The following is a 19,630-nucleotide window of genomic DNA, read 5'->3' on the forward strand; positions in this document are numbered from 1 at the left end:
GGACTGTGATCGTCTAACACTGCTGGGGAAAGTGGCACCTTGAGTTTACCAGGGTGAAGAAAATCACAGCTGCTTTGTGTGCCTCAGCCCTTGCTGGCTGGCTAGTGGACTTACAGTTCATTTGCCTTTTTACCCCCTATTAACATTGTGTGCTAATTGTTACCCTGACATGATTTCTGGGTTAGCAGTTTTTTTGTGAGTATTGATAAACTCAATTTGTAAAGGGGACCTAACATTAAGTCTTATAATTTTTGTAGATAAGCTAGCTCTGTCTTTTCATTAATTAGGTATTTTAGGAAAATCCCCTTTCCAGTTCCTTTCTCTTTTCTAACAGAAAGTAGAAAATGAGAAAGGGTTGGTTAGAAATCCTCCAATCAGTTGTCTAAAGAGAAACAAAAAAGATACATTTTATTTATTCTCAGAATATGTAGCTTCTTTTCTCACCCATCAAAGCCAGTGGTTTTGGAGTTGGCAAGTCCCTGGATGGAGAAAAATGTTTCTTGTTGTATTGTTATCAAGCAAAGCTGCTTCAGGAGAGGAGAGACTTGCCCTCAGCTTTCAGCCCTGTGTAAGATGTCAGCTTCTGAGGCTGATGCTGTGCCAACGCAGCATGGGGTCCCACTGCGTGGCTGGCTGACAGTGTGTAGCAGCTTTGAGCTGCTTAATGTTTGCACTAAGAAATTCAGCATGGGCCCCTACTAATGGGCAGGATCTGCCCGAGCCATCATGCTCTTGACCTCCGAAGTCCAGCCTCATTAGCTTGCGTATGCTGTGTGGGAGCCCTGTGTGCTGAACACTCCTTGCCTGGCCGTCCTGCCAGCTCTTCAAAAGCAGGCAGCACTGGTCACAGCTCCAGCAGGCTGCTTCCTGCCCCTTCATCCTATGACCTGTTCCCTTGCCCAACCCCAGAGTATGTGACTTTAGAGACAGCACACGCAACAGCCAGCTAGCCAGGTTCTCAAAATCCAGAGAAGTGTTATCTCCTGCATGCAGGTTTAGTTTTGCTGCCAGCGAGGCATGGTTCTGTTGGAGATGCCAGGCAACGGCTGGAGCTGGGGTGTTCTTCCTCGCTCTGAGTTTTTATCTCTCCCTCCCAGAGTATGCTGGGGATGCTGTTGGTTTCATGGAGGGCACCATAAATTAGACATCAGGGCTTCAGAGGAAATGCAAGGTCACCATGTGCCTGGCATGAAGGATGTGAGGGTTACGTGTGCCCGCCCTGATGGCGAAAATGAGCAGCTCCAGTCCTTCCAGCACTAGTACTAGCTGTTTCAATTCTTTCTCTCCAGTCAAACAAGGTGACTTTCACTACGATATTATTTTCCTACCAGGGACTTGCTTAGATGTGTGCGGCTCTTGCTACAATGATTATACACCAGTTAGCAACTGCCACTTGATAAAGCACCCCAAATCTCAGTGAATTAAAGTGGGGATATTTGACTTTGCTTCCTGGTCCTTGCTAACTCTGCAGGCTCTGAGGCAGGTCCACGATGGCATCTTGCACCTGTCTGCTGTTTGGCTGACCCGATTGTCTGTCATCATCCTCCAGGCTGGCCTGGGCTTGTCCTCAAAAAACAGGCAAACCTCTGGGAGAGGAGGCAGGTGCAGGAAGGCCCTTGGATGCCTAGGTTCAAACACTTGTGGTCATAGCTGCCAGGTTCTGTTTGTCAGAATTAGTTCTAGGAGCACCCTGGACTCATGAGGTGGGAAAATGGATGCTCTCTCTGAGTGGGGGAGCCATAAGGGGTCCTGGACAGGGAGGTCACAGTGGAGACCATTTTATAAACAATGTGCCTCACATAATAATAACATCTATTATCTGCTATTGTACTGAGCTACTGAAAGGCTGCAGTTGGCCTTCATTCTTGTGTGGTGGAAACAATCAGGCAGAAATGTGAATTCACCAACCCTGACTACCAAGGAGTCTTGGAACTGGAGAAAATGGAATTTTCTACGCATTACATATATTTTCATCTGTCCCCTTTTCCTACATAAAAATGACAAAATCAGAGACAAAAAAAAACCAAACCCTTATTCCCTTTGAAGGTTTTGAGAGCCAAAGTTGTCTAAAACGAGATGACTGTTCTCTGAGGCTCTATTATGTTAGCCTAATTACACATCAGCAAAATGTTTTTCTGGGGCATTGTGCAAAAAACAAAGAGCAAAACAACATCTCCAGCCGGCCAGCCAGTCTGTCCCTCCCTCTGGTTGGCAGGCTCTCTGTCCTGTGTGACGGGATGCCTGGGGGAATGTAGATAGCAGGGCAGCTCTGTGTCTGCCTCAGAGAGGTTTACCCTCTCCTCAGCATGGGGGAGGCCAGCTGTTTTCTGCTCTTTCCTGCTTCCCCCATGGTTCATGGGCTTCCAACCCATGTGCCTGTTCACCATGGTCTGGGATCCACAGCTTTGGCCAGTGTGAGCCAGTTTGAACTGTGCTACTGCCATAGCCTATCCTCGGAGATACTAAGGGGCAGACTGGGGTTTTCTGACAGACCCACTACTTTCCATTGGATAGTAGAGGTGAAATGTCTCTTTTCACCTTGGCATTCTCCTCCTGCCTTAGATTTTGGGCACCCTTATCTAAGAATATGATCCCCATTTGTCCCGTGTCCTCCTCTGTTCCCCTGCCTCACCAGGGAGCCCAGTTCATAGCTTCATTCCTTCCTGCATTTGCCCCCCACTCCCCCACCCTCCCTTGGCCATCCTTTCCAAACTCTCAGAAGAAGACAGAAATAAGCATTATATTCATTGTCCATTACTGTGACCAAAATATCTGACAGAGATGGCTTCAGGGAGGACAGGCCTGCTTTAACTCATGTTTTCTGAGGGTTTCAATCCATCACAACAGGTGGTGGGAGCACGTGGCAGAGAGTGTGCACACCCATGGACCAGAACACAAGGGATTAAGACCATGTGGAGACTGTGGGGGGAGATTTATGTAGGAGCAGGGCCCACAGCCTACAATGGTTCTTCACTCTTGGTACTACTTCCTTCAGCCAGGCGCCATCTTTGACCAGTTAGGGAATAAGCATCCAAAACAAAAGCATGTAGGAGATATTTCGGATTCAAGCCACAGCAGGTATCAAGAAACTAAAGCCAGGTGTTAGCTACACAGCAGCTTCCCCCATCCCTCCCCCGAGGATAAAGAGATCCCCTCTGTTCTTTGGCCCCTGGACCCTTCCCTATATCACTCTAGTCTCTGCCCTTGCCCATGCCTCTTTGTGATGAGGGCCTTTGTATTATACTGATCCCACATAATAATTATTATTATCCTAATAATTTAGGATAAACTATTAACACTGGGATCCTTGATAATGTCTTCCAAATACTTTTCCTGTATAAGGGGGTTTATTCACCAGTTCTGGGGGTTGGGGCGTAGACATCCATAGACAGGCATGATGGTACCTTCCTGGGTGTCTCTGCAGGGTCCTTCCATTCAGTATGAGAGTCGATTCCCCCTTTGTGTCCTCATTTCCCTGATGTGGCACCTGGGCCTCTCTTGTTCAGCACTGCAGGGATGAAGCAGTCCAGTGCTAGTGGCACTTGGAGCTGCCAGGGCCTCGCTATACAAACAGTTCTCCAGTGAATGGTTTTGCATTTTTTCCCCCATTTTGCATTTTTTATACACAGGACGAGTTCCCAGAACTTAGATCATGGGTCAGGGGGTAAATGGTGGATGTATTTGTAACTCTGAGAGATGCTGTCAAGTTGTTCTCTAAGAGGGGTTGACTCAGTCTGCCCTTCCATCAGCACGCGAGGACGCGTGTTTCCTGACAGCCTGGTAAGCAAAGTAGGTTGTCACACTTGAAGGTTGGATATGCGAAAGACAGTGCCTATGAGTAGCATAACTTGCATTTAGTTTATTACAAGACTGGCACTTTTTTTGGTCTGTCTAATGGCTATTTGATTTTTAACCCTCTCATTGCCACATCCTTGACCATTTTAAAATTTAGATCATATTTTCTTGTGAGTTTTAGAAATTCTGCCTGTGATATATGAGAGCTTTTACCCGCTGTGTCTTTTGAATCTACATGCGATATCTTCCGTCATATAGGTGGATTTTTATGTAATCAAATGTATTGTTTTTGTCTTTTTACTTCTGAGGTCTGTTCTTCGGAAGAGTATCTAGTGGGCCCTTTAAACATTACAATAAAAAGTGTCCTAAATGAGAGTGGTTAGATGTGGGTGTATCCTTTTTCTGAAAAATCCCAGAGAAGTGACAGGAAAGGGGTGATTTAGATGAGAAATAGACCAAGCTGATGCTTACAGCCACAGATCCTGTATCACCAAATTCACCTGCCCGGAAAAACTTACTTGTAGCTCCAGAGGCAATTCCTGCTATGGTGGACGCATAGTCCTTTGCAAATATATGCCCAATAGCACGGCGTTTGAACCACCCCACTGTTCATTGTTCCAGCTGGGGCTGAACAAAGCCGTGTTCTGCCTCATTGTGTGGTGCTCAGAGCAAACATATGTCTTTTTCATGGTCTGCTTGGGCCACATTTTCTTCTTTAACCCTGTGATTTATTTCTTTATTTTTAACAGTATTTCACTGTATGGCAGTGGCCGGTCTGTTCTAGATATATAGACCAGGCTGGCCTCAAAGTCGCAGGACGATACCTACTTCTGCCTTCTGAGTACTGGGATTAAAGCCATGTGCCACTGTGCCAGGCATCCTTGGTGATTTCATTATTAAAACCAGCCCCTGAGAACGGAGCTGAGGTTTCTAAGCATGGGGTGCTGTGGTGTGCTTTACCTAGCAGACAGAAGTGTTGGATGCGGTTGTTCAGGCTTTACACACATGCGACTGCCTGAGAGTTCACAAACCAGCAAGACACAGCAAACGAAGTGTCTTTAGACAAACACAAACATGTTGGCCAGGTAACAAACATGCAGAAATTACTAAGAACAACTTCCCCCTTTCCCTTAGGAAGAAAAATGGCTCCACATTCAATAACTTAGTGCTCTTTATAGAACATAGTCGCCTAGAGACAATGTAGATAGATAGATACTTGCAAGAACAACTAAGATGGGAAGAGAGACTGGTGCTGTGCCCTTCTTCATTGGCACTAACACTAGGCTAGCCTGGTCTGAGTAATGAGTTCCAGGACAGCCAGGGCTACACAGTGAGCCTCCTCCTCTCACACACACAGAAAGAGGGAGGAGGGGAGACAGACAGACACAGAGAGCCAGAGCCAGACAGACAGACAGACATACAGAGAGAGAGAGAGAGAGAGAGAGAGAATACGATGTTATAGATGGGATGTTATAGATGGAGGGATGTAAATTACCTCCAGCCTTGGTGAGAAGCAAAGTGGTTAGGACAGAAAGCACAGGGCATGGAAGGAGCAGCCAGCTGAGCAGAGCAGAAGCATGGTGTAAAGCTCCGTATGGGGCGATAAGCTATACAGACAGGTCTCCGGTAATGGTAATTCAGGGATCATACACAGTTAACAAGTGTTCATGAAACACAAACAGGCTTCCGTAGAAAAGAAGGGAAGACTTGGAAGATAGATGCGCTTTGAGGACTTAAATAAGGATGGAGAATATTAACAGATAAAAATAAGGCTGGGTGAAAGGGAGAAAGCCTTGTATAATAAATACAGTTTATGAAGGTAGGAGTAGCAAGGTAATGAGCATAAACTAATGACTTTGACTAGCAGTCAGCCCAGGAAGACAGAAGACGGAATGGGGAGGGCCTCCAAGGATGGTGCTGTAAAAAGAGACCACGTTACAGAACGGAAGGGCAAGAACCCACAGCGTGTGTGCCTGCCAGGTGTGCAGTCTTGAGTAAAAAGGTTCACACTCAAGCAAAAGGTTGTGATGTTTGAAGATCCTAAAGTTTTCCAACACAGTACAACAGGCTACACTCCGGAGAAAATAATTCCTAATAGAGCACAATTAGTTGTAAGAAATCAAGTAATCAGGTTCATTTCTGGCACGGGGTGTGCTGAGAGTTCATCTAACAGTTACAGATGAGCGGGAGACACAGGACCCCTCTCCACCCCGCGGGTGGCTGGTGCCTGCTTCTGTCCTAAGTCTGAGAGTTGGGGAGTTACAGGCAATCTGCTAGGTGGCTGGGCCCATGATCAGAAAAGGGGACTGACTCATGCCCCAAGTTATTTGTTAGGTAAGCCCTTGCATCTTAAACTTGTAGAACCCAGGACTCAGGGAAGGAGCTGTGGTAGCCTGAAGTTAGGAAGGAGATCATGCAAGAGTCTGAATCATTAACGCCTGGCCTATGGTGAAAAGGAGGCAGGGATTTCTCCAGGCCGGGACCTTTAAAGAAAAACTGCCTTGCACCAAATCAGCTAGCCAGGCTTTTTTTGTTTTTGTTTTTATTTTTTTTGTTGTTGTTTTGTTTTCCTTTCTCTATGACAGTGACTCTTTCTGTAGAATGGTACATTTAAAACTGCCTCATTTTCAGGAGTCCCTTTTGTTACCAAGAGAAGATTATATGACCCATATGTGTGTATATCACAATATCTAATCTCTAGAAACAGTACTTGTTAAGTTTAACATGGAAAATAGATGTCGGTCCAGGCTTCTGTTTCAAAATTGTCAATTGGAAATAAAGGCATGTGTAGGGATTCAAATGATCTCCAGGGCATTGCTTCCTAGGGAGACACTGAAGGAGATGATGTCCCAGCAAAGTGGGAAGGAACCTGGAAACCAAAACTTACAAGTTATAGACACCAGAATCAAGAAAACACGGGCATGGAAAGCAGCCAGGCCAGATCAGATCAAGGTTTAGAGAGCTCCAGAAATGCTGTCTTCCACTGAAAGACATGATGAATGGTGGCATAAAATAGACTGTAACAAAAAGAATACATTAATTACGAGTTCCTGTAACCATTAGGGAGATGGGGGTGGTGATGGTTAAATGTCAGGAAAATAAAGGATGACATAAGAAAGATGGCATGGTCCCAATGTAACTCAGACTGAACGTTGGGCTCACAGCCTGTGCCCTAAGCCAGCCTTGGCCACCCATCTTTATGTAGCCAATGAAATAGTCGAAAGCGGGTGAGGAGAAAGAGAAGGGGGGGGAGCAAGATTGGTTCAGTGTGAGCATATTGGGAAGATGGTCAAGTCCTCTTTATGGTCTCGAAATAAGACTAAAGTTAAGTGAAGGGTCAAGAAAGGGAGAAGTTAGCAGTCCTGCCCACCGCGGACTGCGCATTGTGCTCCCACCCCAAAGAGAGTGAGGGATAGTTTATTCCTGAGCCAAGTTTAAAGAACCCTCCAGGAAACATGGGGGTAGGTTGCTGCAGGTCCTGGGTTCCCACATGGAAGCAGTCTTAGAAGTCTTCCAGTAGCAGAACAAAGAAAACCGTAAATCAATTTAAAGACATGGAAACAACAGAGAGGCGGGGACAGCCGGACAGCCGGACGGCCGGATGGGGGAAGCTCTCCTGAAGACCTCAGATGCTATCTGATGACATGTTTGGGTGGATGGAAATCAGTGGTCTGCTCTGTTCATAGATTCCTAAAGAAAGGTTTTTATCTGTTAGTCACTGGATGTTAGTTCTGGCTTCATGGTGGGCAAGGAGTTGCTAACTGTTCAGGGGACAAGACTAGTCCAGGATAAAGTGGTTAGCTTCTGGATCTGCAGCGTGCCGAGCTCTCCACATCACTGCAGTTCTGATCAGTCGACCAGTGTGTAAGGTCGCTAGTGCTATGCGAACTCTCTGGGAGACAAGTTCCCTTGGGGCCAGGGCCTTTCCTGAGAAAATTCACTTTCTTCAGGGTCCATTGTTTCAGTAGTCTGATAGATTTGTAGGAAATAAGTTAGTGGGAAAAAGAATGAAATAACAGGCTGAGTTCCACTTTGGAATGGTGAGAGCCAACTTTCATTGCTCTGGAGGTCGGTTCCTTCAGACCCTGTGGCTGAGCATGGAAGGATACAGGAGCACTCACTGTGCAGGGTAGCTAGCTTTTGTAGTGGAAACCAGGGAGCAGGGAAGGGCTTTGAAACTGCAGAGAGGGAATAAGTAGGTGGCCTGCTTTGGTACTTCCTGGCTATTTGATGGGATTGGTGACTTTCCAGAATTCTGTGGGCAGGGGGTTGCTTGAAGTCTTGGACCTGTTTTATGGCCCTAGTTTGGGGATGAGAAGATCTCCTTTATTCCAGACACTTTACATATAAGAGATATAGGGGGGCATTGCTTTGAGCCTGGCTACTTCCTGCTGGCAGAGGGAGCACCTGCTGGAAGTTTAGAGGTGTGGTGCGACTCTAAGAGAAGCATTGTTTGTGCTTCATCCTGTGTAGTGGACCTAGTGATCCAGGAGCAATATCTGTAAAATGTTTAAAAGACGAAGGAAAGAGGTAAATATTAGGACAATAAAGAAGGAAGGAGTGAGGGGGCAGAGCCAGGGCAAGAGAGAAACAAGAGCCCATCCAGAAGAGGAAGAAGGGGAAGAGGAGGAGGAAGAGGAGGAGGATTGAGAGGAGGAGGAGAAGGGAGAGAAGGAGGAGGAGAGAGAGAAAGAAGAGGAGAAGAAGAAGAGAAGGAGGAGGGGGAAGAGAGGAGAAGGAAGAGAAGGGGGATTGTTGTTGAATTCTCCATCTGTTTGGCCTCCAAATCTACATCTAAATTGATGTAGAAGCAGCAGTGTTGCTCCTGGAGCAAGCACCAGCCCCTCCACAGGCAGCAGTCATGAAGTCCAGCCCTCTTCAGTTTTGGAGTACCATGGCAGCCAAAGAATCAAGTTGGTCCTGAAGGGCATTCAGCTGGTAGGAAATTTCTTTAAGGCTTTCTGAACGCCGGTGGGGCAGAGGTTAATGGAAGCAAAGAAACCATCATTGTTTTAGTTCTGAGCCCCAAGTAGGAAGAAGAGGCAAGAGTTGAATGGCACATTAGCTAGGCGAAGGGCATTGGCATCAACGAACATCCAGAAAAGGAAGGGTCATTTTAGGAGCCCACGGTGGCAGCAGAGTTAGATTTGAATAGGGAGTGACTGTTAGGTATTTGCATAGAGCTTATTGAGAAGCAGAAGAGACTCAAACATGGGCAGTTGGAAGGAGCCCAGAGGTACAGCCTAGTTAAAGCCTGTCTTAGTCAGGGTTTCTATTCCTGCACAAACATCATGACCAAGAAGCAAGTTGGGAAGGAAAGGGTTTATTCAGCTTACACTTCCATGTTGTTGTTCATCACCAAAGGAAGTCAGGACTGGAACTCAGGCAGGTCAGGAAGCAGGAGCTGATGCAGAAGCCATGGAGGGATGTTCTTTACTGGCTAGCTTCTCTGGCTTGCTCAGCTTGCTTTCTTATAGAACCCAGGACTACCAGCCTAGAGATGGCACCACTCACAAGGGGCCTTCCGCCTTGATCACTAACTGAGAAAATGCCTTACAGCTGGATCTCATGGAGGCATTTCCTCAACTGAAGCTCCTTTCTTTGCCATAACTACAGACTGTGTCAAGTTGACACAAAACCAGCCAGTACAAAGCCCTACCCACCATTTCAAGGGTCCCCCGGTATCTTTACAGGCCGAGTGAAAGCCAAAGCGTATGACCCTGACCCATGTTTTAGGGTTCCCATTGCTGTGAAGAGACACCATGATCAAGGCAACTCTTAGAATGGAAAACATTTAATTCAGGCTAGCGCACAGGTTCAGAGGTTTTGTCTGTTCCTGTCATGGTGGGAAGCATGGCAGCCTGCAGAAAGAAAGGGTGCTGGAGGAGCCAAGAGATCTGCATCTTAATCTGACGGCAGCAGGAAGAGACTGAGACACACTTTTTTCCAACAAGGTCATACCTCCTAATTGTGCCATTCAGTATGGTCCTATGGGGCCATTTTTATCCAAACTACAGCAGTCATCCAGACTGGGAGGAGGGTCCAGAGTACTTGGTCAGCAATTTAAGAGGAGACATACCCTGTAGGAAATAGAGAATCTGGAAGCCAAAATCCAGTGTCTCTGTCTCTCCCTCCCTCCTTCCCTTTCTCTCTTCTTCCTTCTTTTCCTCCCTCTCTCTCTTTTTCTCTTTCTGTCTTAGTCTTTGAAGGGTCTTTCCCCCTACCTCTAATTTAGGGTTGGGTCAGTCTGAACAAGGACAGGATGGTTGGTTGGTCCCCAGCTGTGGCATCCTGATTGGCCTTGACCTCATCAGGCCCCATCTGTCAGCAGGGGCTTTCCTTGCTGGAGAAAAGGCTACCAGGCTTTTCTTCTAGGTTGTCTTAGGTGAGGGAGAAGCCATCCTGCATGTTCTCCATCTTTAGTCTGCCCCGCCCTCTCCCTGTCTGTCTGCCTGTCAGAGAATCTGTCTAACTCCCCATATCGCATCCCACAGAATACCCTAACTGCTGTTAGGGATTTGGGGGAATAGAGCACTCTAAAGGACAGCAGTTAAAATGCCTCAGAGGAGGCATGTCTGAGGCCTAAGGGATGGTTATAACCGAATGTAAGACAGCCTTTGGTGGCAGCATGCATCCTTGACATGTGCTATGCTTGTGGGGTAGCATCTGTTACACACACAAAGTGAGAGTGAGACCATTAAGATTGTTACCGTCCTTACTGAGAGCTTTGCTAAGAAAGCAGTTGAGGCAATTTTGTCCTTAGTACAGGAAGTAAACAGCCTTGGTCGCTGTAAATCTGAAAGTGTTAGTTAGCCCCTTCTGTTAGCAGGCCTGTGTTTGGAGGTAGGTGGCCAGGGAAAACTCCTAAGACGACCTTAGACGCCAGTAAATAGGTCGTGGACAAACTGTCAAAATTAAACACAACACCCCAAATAAAAAGATCACACCTTGGAGGCCTGGTGTTACCCCCTTAGTCCAATATAAGAAGGGGTGTGGCGATTCTCCTAGGACTCAGTAGGACTGGGACATTTTATGGATACCTCCATTTTGGGGCATGCCACATGATTACATTAACCAAGGTAGTGATGAAGTCACATAGTGTTTGCTCTTTTCAGGATATCTTTCACAATGTGGTGGCAAAACACATGATGGCTTTTTGCTCACGGTGAGTGTGAAGATGGCTAAAGTGAGCCCATCACCCATCGGGCACCCATGCCCATGGGATCCCCACGTGTAATAGATTAAATATGAACAGTCGCGCGTCTACCCTGGGATAAGGGTCCGGTGACCTTCTTTGCTCCTTCGTTTTATGATGCAGTTATGTGTACTCAGCATACCTAGATGTCATGGTCTTATAAGCAGCTACATCTGGTCTTATTTGTCTTAGAAGATAGTGCTATGCAATGCCATCTTAAGAAAGGGAAAAAAAGGGCTGGTGAGATGGCTCAGTGGTTAAGAGCGCCGACAGCTCTTCCAAAGGTCTGGAGTTCAAATCCCAGCAACCACATGGTGGCTCACAACCATCCATAACGAAATCTGATGTCTTCTTCTGGAGTGTCTGAAGACAGCTACAGTGTACTTACATATAATAAATAAATAAATCTTTAAAAAAAAAAGAAAGAGAAAAAAAAGCTGGGCAGTGGTGGCGCACGCCTTTAATCCCAGCACTTGGGAGGCAGAGGCAGGTGGATTTCTGAGTTCGAGGCCAGCCTGGTCTACAAAGTGAGTTTCAGGACAGCCAGGGCTATACAGAGAAACCCTGTCTCAAAAAACAAAAAAAAAAACAAAAAAAAAAAAGAAAGAAAAAGGAAAAAAAAAGCTGAATGTAAGCTACATACACAGGACAGTGTACTGAATTAACATTACCTATGTACATACTGTTAATTGAGGATCCTTTATAAATTTCCGGATAACCCTTATAGAAAACACAAGTCAGTCTATATACTATACATGAAGTCATCTATCAGTCCATGCTTTGGACTTTGAGTGAGTATCTGTAGCAGATACAAAGCAGCAGATACAGAGTAAATTGTCTACTATACCCTTAGAAATCAACCAAGGAGACCCTGTCAAGAACTCTTTAAGTTGGAATTACTGCTTGGGAAACTTGTAGGCAGAGAGGGCTCTCCATGGACAAGCATCCCATTCGCTGGTTTTACTATATCATCTCTGTGGTATGAGGTATCTGTCAGGAGCCTGTATTGAACGTAGTTCTTCCATTAGCTGCCCTTAGGAGCACAGTACCTTTGTTTTGTTCTCCCTTACTTCATTACAGAATTAGGAAGCCAGTCTGGCCCGGGACAGGGTTTGGAGGACATTGCAAGACAAACATGCTTATGTCAGAAATGGGAGGGCCAAACCCCATCTCCTGACAGCTGCACGATGAACTCCCAACAGGGCAGGGCAATTTGCCAAAGTCACTTAGTACTTAGGGGTCCTCTGCTCCTGATGCCATTGTTTTTATCTTAGCAGTTCCCGTCTGACACCATAGGAGATAAGACTTCAGTGTGGCACTCCTAGGATAGTTGTTAATGACCATCAGCAACCATACCCACCATGCTTCCTTTTTGTTCTGGGCAGGACTTAGGGTCCCCAGGAGGGGTGAGGTCTTTGATCTCAATTGGGCCTTTGAACCAAAGAAGAGATCTATAGGTCGACCATTTGTCCCTGGGCATAGAGAGAGCTAGTTTCAGGGAGAGGAAGAGGGCGTGCTGAGGAGGGCCTGGAGACAAGAGAAGAGAGAAGGTGTGTGTAGAAAGGAAGAGCAGAGCCTGAGAAAAGCTTCATGGGGGCGGGGGCGGGGGGGGGGAGCATGAAACAGGAAAAACCCAGAGAGAGAGTGTGATAGGGAGGGGGGCTCATGAAACAGGTCAAAACCAGAGAGAGAGTGTATGGGGCTTAAGTTTAGAAGTTCGAGGTAGGGCTGGAGAGATGGCTCAGTGGGTAAGAGCACCCGACTGCTCTTCCGAAGGTCCAGAGTTCTAATCCCAGCAACCACATGGTGGCTCACAACCATCCGTAACGAGATCCGGCGCCCTCTTCTGGAAGACAGCTACAGTGTACTTACATGTAATAAATAAATAAATCTTTAAAAAAAAAAAAAAAAGAAGTTCGAGGTAATAAAACCGGATATACAGAAATGGAGAGGCAAAGGAAGAACCAGAATAGAGATGACAGGGCTTGGAATTGAGAGCTTCTGACCCATTCCCATTTCATTGTAGCTTTGTCAAGCACTGGCAAAGTGGCAGATTCTAACACACCAAATTTAGGGCAGTGATTTTGGTTGTAATGAGCATATTGAGGCTGGATATAGATCCAACTGGAATTCTTTTAAACAAACAAACAAACAAACAAACAAACAAACAGGGGCTGTTGCTCAAGTTATAGGTCGAAACGGGCTGGGACTGGTATTTCTACATGAAATGTCTGTCCGTTTGGAAATGTTGCCAGAACTAAATTCCCAAAAGGCTTCGAGGAGGGAGGGAACTATCCTGAAGAACCAAAGACCACTGGTGTCGGGGGGGGGGGGTCTGAAATAAAGTTGAAGTTCCGAGGCACCAGTGGGTATCTATGTGGCCCTTACCTATGGCCAGTGTTGTCTGTGGGCTCCAGAAATGGCGAAGATGGCCCTCTTGTGTGTAGGAGGTTGGCTTAGAGGCTGAGACAAAGGTGAGTGAGTATATCCTTGCTGCCAATATAGAGTTAACACGAAACTCCTCCACTCACAGGGCTGTTAGAAACTATGGGTGAAGTCTCTGGGTCACAGTGAGTGTCTTAGTCAGGGTTTCTATTCCTGCACAAAAAATCATGACCAAGAAGCAAGTTGGGGAGGAAAGGATTTATTCAGCTCACACTTCCACGTTGCTGTTCATCACCAAAGGAAACTGGGACTGGAACTCACACAGGGCAGGAACTTGGAGGCAGAAGCGGATACAGAGGGCATAGAGGAGTGCTGCCTACTGGCTTCCTTCTCCTGGCTTGCTCAACATGATTACTTACAGAACCCAGGACCATCAGCGTAGGGATGGCACCACCCACAAGGGGCCCTCCCACCCTTGATCACTAATTGAGAAAATGCCTTACAACAGATCTCATGGAGGCATTTCCTCAAGGGAGGCTCCTTTCTTTGTGATAACTCCAGCTCCCAGCTTGTGTCAAGTTGACACACAAAACCAGCCAGTACAGTGAGCTTGGAAGGAGTCATGGTCCCTGGAAGGCTAAGGAAAGATGAGAATGGGAGATGGAACATGGAGAAAGATGACTGGTCAAGAAAGGGTCCACTGGTTGGGAAAGGGTTCATCTGTGTAGACCCATTGAAAAGCTCTTCCTGGTTGTCAGCACTAAATGTAAGGAAGGCATCAGAGCAGGAGTGAAGACTGGAACATTGGATATCAGAACAGCAAAAATGGAGGTTTAATGGCCAGTGAGTTTGATGCCCCAAACCCTGTGGCTCACGCTCTGTACCTGAGGGGTACAGGAGACCACTCCCTGCAGGCTCTGAGGATCAGTTTTGTAATAGTTGAGAATATAGAGAGTTGGGGGCCTGGTATCAGGGCCTGTAACTGCTTTTGAAAACTGCAGGGACAGGGATAAGTCAGTTTCCTTTATCTTTCTTCCTCTGGGCACCTTGCTGTGGGATGGGTATTGCCTGATTTCCCAGTGAGGGGTGGGGGTGGGGGGTGGGGGACTAGGGTGGGAAGGTGGAGGTGGGGTAGTGGGCAGGTAGGTTTCTTAAAGCCCTGGATCTGTTTTTATGACCCTGGTTTTAGGACAGGGATTTCCTTTAAGATTAAGAAAATAAATGTGTCTCCTTGGAATATTTCAATTTCTGCCAGGCTCGTTACAAGACTCACACTGAGCGGTTTTTTTTATAAAGCTGCAATAAAACGAAGTCTGACTTTTGATTTAATTAATAGAAATTGCAGACAAAAAAGGAAAGAAGAGCACATTGACGTCGGATTATAAACTTTCTCAGTGGACCAATATGTGGTCTCCCATCCTTTCCCTGTAGAGAGGGTCAAATGTATTCCTTCGAAAGCTATACCTTCTGTTGTAGCAGTCGGTGGAGGGTAGGGTAAGCTTATGTCAGATATGAGTCTCAAACACTGGAGAATCTAATAGGGATCAAAGAGGGAGGGGGCCATTAATACAAATGAATTCCTTTTATACAAGTTGAAGGAAAAAAACCACACAGAATATGTTCCACTTTTTTTTAACACTCCAGGTGTGACGGGAGATTAGGTATCCAACAGGGGAGAGAGGAGAGTTAATTAAAGTTTTTTGTTCTGACTTACAGAAAGAGACATCTTTTCATTTCATAAGCAGGATAAGCAGGATGGCTTTTGAGAGCTGTTGGTGCTTTCTTCTCCTTCCTCCCAGTGTCACCAAAAAAGCAGATCAAAGCAGCCTGCCTTCCTGATCTGTTTCTAGCCACCTTCTCAGCTAATGGAGTTAAAAGTGTCTTCAACTGATGGGGTGGGGCTCATCTGACTCTAGAAAGGCCGTCTCACTGTATTGGTAATATGCAAAGTGACCTCGATAGATGCTTATGGAAAAAACATATTTAACATGAATTAAACAGAAACCAGCCCTAAAGGCCCAAGCGGGAGCGAACGTGGCGGGTGCACCTCCCCCCTCCTGCCTGTATTTTATTCATCAACTCTGATTGACAGCTCAGAAATTAGCACTCAGGCTTGAATGTCCCGAGCTCTGTGGATTTACTGTGCGTCCCCTGTTTCCTTTTGGTCCTTGTGATTCAGAGCCCCACGACTGACATTTCCTACCCTTGCAGGGGCAAAGGGAGGGCATGTTTGGGAGAACTCCTGCTGTTTTTTCTCTTCAAGATAGTGACAAAGTGAAATAAGACAGAGTGAAATAGAAGTGGCCCTGGTGAGGCCTGTCGGAGCCAGCAGGTCACGGGCAGCAGGGGTTGGTCATTGTCTTGCCTTTCTGGGCTCCTGCCGAGAAAAACCTGGCCTGGCTACAGCCACCAATGAAAAGACTGCATTTTGCCACTCAGGGCTTTGTGAAGGCGCCAAAGCTTGACATGGTTGCTATAGCTACTGTCTGATTGTGGTAGGCTTGTCACAGTGCTTGATAAAGTGGGAAGGTTATCCCTGATAGGCCCAAGTAATCAGAACCTTGCAAAGCTTGAGTGTGTGGATTTAAATTGTTCTTTTTTTTCCCCCTCCAGTCTTTGAAGCTGGGAGCGCTGAGGGTGGGGTTAGGGAATCTTTAGCTACAGAAGCCACAGGACTTTCTTTCAGCTATAGCGGAAGCCTGTACTGGTCTGGAAGGAAGGTGTCCTTATGTCTTGAGGGACAACAGAAATGAGGGTCAGGCTGACTACCTGCTAAGCCATGGCTGGCATGATGGTGGCTTTGAGCAATGCTGCAAAGACCCTCTCATGACCCGTCCTGTAAATTAATTCAGCTGTTTCTTTGTTGTCCCTGCCTTTTCTGATTTTCCATTCTTCCCTGGCCTTTCCCCTGCCTTTCCCCGCCACTGCATTCTCCCAGACACTGCAGACCCTCGGCTACCTTTCTTTTCCTATGGGTGATAAGAACAGTTAAATTGAAAATGACAGCTCGAGGAGGATTTTTAGCTCCAAAGTTATAGGCAGCATTTTTTTCTTCAGGAGGGAACTAAGAGTTTATCCGGGTGGCAGGTTTTTGCTCAGTGGCACAGAGACTGCAATAGTGACTCTCTATAGATTCTGGCATGCTTCCGGAAGTCCTAGGTCAGTGGGACTAGGTCTTTGAACCTACATTTCCCGCAAGTTCCCAACTGAGGTCTGTGCCACAGTTGCCTAACCAAGGTGTAGACGCACGGCATAGGTCTGATCTTCACGGTTTAGAAAACCACAGATAGATCTGTTACCTATCCGGATTCAGGTGACTTGGTAGCCAGGATGACACTGGTGCCCAGTCAATGGAAAGTTCTGGAAACTTTCAAAGCCATTTGAAAAAGTAGATTATTTCCTCAGCCTTGCTCCCAGCTCCCTAGTTCAAAGCATCCGGATCCACCAGCATTACTCCCTAGGCTACGCTCCAGGTGGCTCCAGCAGGCCCTACTCTAAGAAAAGTACACTTCTCCAAGTGAAGCCCACCCTGCTACCATGTACCTGGCCAGGAAGCCTGCTTTGACCAGAGCCAAGGTTCTTTGCTTTCTTGCTGACACTCTACCACAGCGCGCCAGCAGCCCAGTGTATACTTGCTTGCATGCAGTTCACCTTCTGTGCACAGCTCCCAGATAACAAGGGAGATGAATCTGTGTGGCTCCCTTCGGTGCAAAACCGAACCCCTCATCTTTAAAAGATAAGAAATAGTTTATTCTGGGGCTGTTTTGGGTGATTATTGCCTTGCAATACGGATTTAGGTTACCCCAAATTCCAACATATGGGTAGTTCCATGATGTCTTGTAGTTATACAGAACAAAGAAAGTTATAAATCAAGGCAAGCTTAAAATATACTAGTGGGTTCATCAGAGAGGTGGTACAGCAAATAGGGGGGTTTTCTATAGGCCTGTAATGCTATCTGACGTCATTCTCAGCTTTTGGGTTAGTGGAAGCTAGTGGGCTGCTAAGGTAATAGGCGGCAATAGATTTCTGTTTATTAGTCACATGATGTTAGTTCGGATACATGGGTGGGAAAGCATTTGCTATTCCCAAGGGCTAGAACTACCCCCTAGGTGACTAGCCCCTAGAGAGCAACATTCTAATCTCTCTACAGAACTGAAATTCGAATCAGCCAATCAGTTCTGCAGACACAGCTTCCTTTCAGGGGTGTTTGTTCATGGTACCAAGGTTGAAGGAACCTGGGTAAAGATCTGTCATTTTTCCTAAGCCAGTTAATAGAGATGGAGAGTGCAGTGTATACCCAGAGCAGGGCTGGGGACCTCATTTTCTCTGGTGGGGAGCCCAGAGTTAGAAGCAAGGTCTATGAAGTCAGGATGTCCCTGTAGTGCTTCCTACTGCCTTGGCCTTATGTTAAGTGAATCTCCCTATGCCAGAGAGCGTGTAACTCTGAATTGTAAAACAAATACTTGTCCTCAGGCCCTACTTATAAATAAAGCACAAGCGGCAAGCATTTCCTCCCGAGTGGCAGGGCTCAGAACCCAGTAAGGCTCTCTGTGTGTAGCTGTGGTCCCAGGATGCAAATGGCTCGATCATTTGTCAAGTGTAATTTAACTCCCCAGGACAGCAGAGCATCTCCGCTAGCGTGCGCGCTGAGGATGGGTCTTGGAGGAAGGTAATTGCGTTTCTTCAGGGAAACTCACAGGAGACTGTTTGTCCAGATGAGAATAAAGCAAAATTAATGAATCTGTCCGAGAGCTTTGACGTCTTACCGACTGCACAGACCATGCCGGCCTAGGCAGAGACTAACCCCAAATTCTCACGTCTGCAGCTCATGCTCTCAGAGACTCCAACTCTGCTTTGCTTGGTTGAATCAATAGGAGGATAAACTCAAGTGGTGAGGAGGTGACCTTCGGTGATAGCAGTGCTCACGGTGGCCTTTCTCCACAGGGTACAGAGGTGCAGACCGATTACATGCCCCTGCTGAACTCGCTAGCGGCCTACGGATGGCAGCTCACCTGTGTGCTGCCAACGCCTATCCTCAAGACGACCAGGTAACAAACAGAGCGACCTTTATGACATTCATGGGTGAAACGTGAAGCTCAGACCTGAGGCCCAGTTGGCAGGAGGTAGCCAAAGACCTCAGTATGCAGAGTTGGGCTCCTGCCCTGCAGCTGGCTGCCTCTCTGTTGACCTACAGTGATAGCCCTCTCTCCTCTCCCTACCCCGTGGCCCTGAAGATTTCTGCCTTTAATGAATTCACTGCACAGTTTCACACTACAGGCAACAGCAGGTGTCCTGGGCTGGTTGACAGTGGGGTAAAAGCCATGCTAGCCCATGGCCTTCCTAGACCCCTCTTCCAGCTCCTCTGGGTCCTCTCAGTCCACGGCATGCTCCCCTGCCTGTCTATGGCAACATTTGGTTTGGCCACTGGGAACCACTGGGCTCCTTTTGAAGACCAAGTCTTGTCCAGGCAGAGGCTGATAATGGAGCAGAAAACACCCAGCAGTCTGCCATTTGCTACCTATGTCACCCTGGCTAAGTCCCGTACCCTATCTGAGTGTTCCCTAGTTATTTCCAGAGGGCACAACCATGATGGGAATGAGTTTTGGTCAGGAAGACCCAGTGTTCTGAGGGATGTGAACCCCAGGGGTACACAGAGCTGTCTCAGAGACGCACACTTATTCCCTCATCTTCACACTGGTGAATGGACAAAGCCCCTGGGAATGTGCTGGTCTACCCGAATCCTCCCGGTGTGAACTCTGGGCTGAGTGTTCCCTTCTGGCTTGTCAGAGAAGTTGCAGGCTGCTAGCCGTAGCGTGGAGACCCAGCCTCTGGCAAAGCTGCAGTGCTAGCTACGGCACTCGATCTCCTTTCCTTGATCTCTGGGCTGAAGGCAGTCGGAGGCGGTTACAAAAGAGTTAAGGTGAACAGAAGGGTGGAGGTGGAGAGAACCCGCAGCCACCTTCAGTATTTCTGTCCAAGGCGCACGCAGCATGGGGGCCTGCCTTTTCTGACACACAGCTCTCAAGCTCTCTATTTCTCTTTCCATAGGTGTGAGTCAGAGTTAATGACCATGTCCATCTTGCAGCTAGCGCCTGATTTCAGTGTGTCTGTAGGGGTGACACAGTAGCCTACATATATATCAGCTCTCCCTGTACCACCTTCATGTCACCCTGGAGGGCTAAACTCATGGCCTGTCTTTAGTCTCCTATGCAGCATACCATGACTACCAAAGACAGAATTGGAAGGCAACGCTGT

The 19,630-nt window shown here is 47.0% G+C and overlaps 1 protein-coding gene across 1 annotated transcript in view; it reads left to right on the forward strand.

Annotated features, from left to right (window-relative positions):
• Rftn1 (raftlin, lipid raft linker 1) overlaps positions 1-19,630 on the forward strand; it is a 193,737-nt gene that overhangs the window by 164,367 nt on the left and 9,740 nt on the right. Inside the window, exon 8 of the mRNA XM_021149367.2 lies at positions 18,320-18,423. Coding sequence (XP_021005026.1) covers positions 18,320-18,423 — 104 coding nt within the window. The remainder of the gene's footprint in view (positions 1-18,319; positions 18,424-19,630) is intronic.

The sequence above is a fragment of the Mus caroli genome, unplaced genomic scaffold (genome assembly GCF_978045245.1).
Source record: "Mus caroli unplaced genomic scaffold, Mus_caroli_1 scaffold_18, whole genome shotgun sequence".
Taxonomy (NCBI): Eukaryota; Metazoa; Chordata; class Mammalia; order Rodentia; family Muridae; genus Mus; species Mus caroli.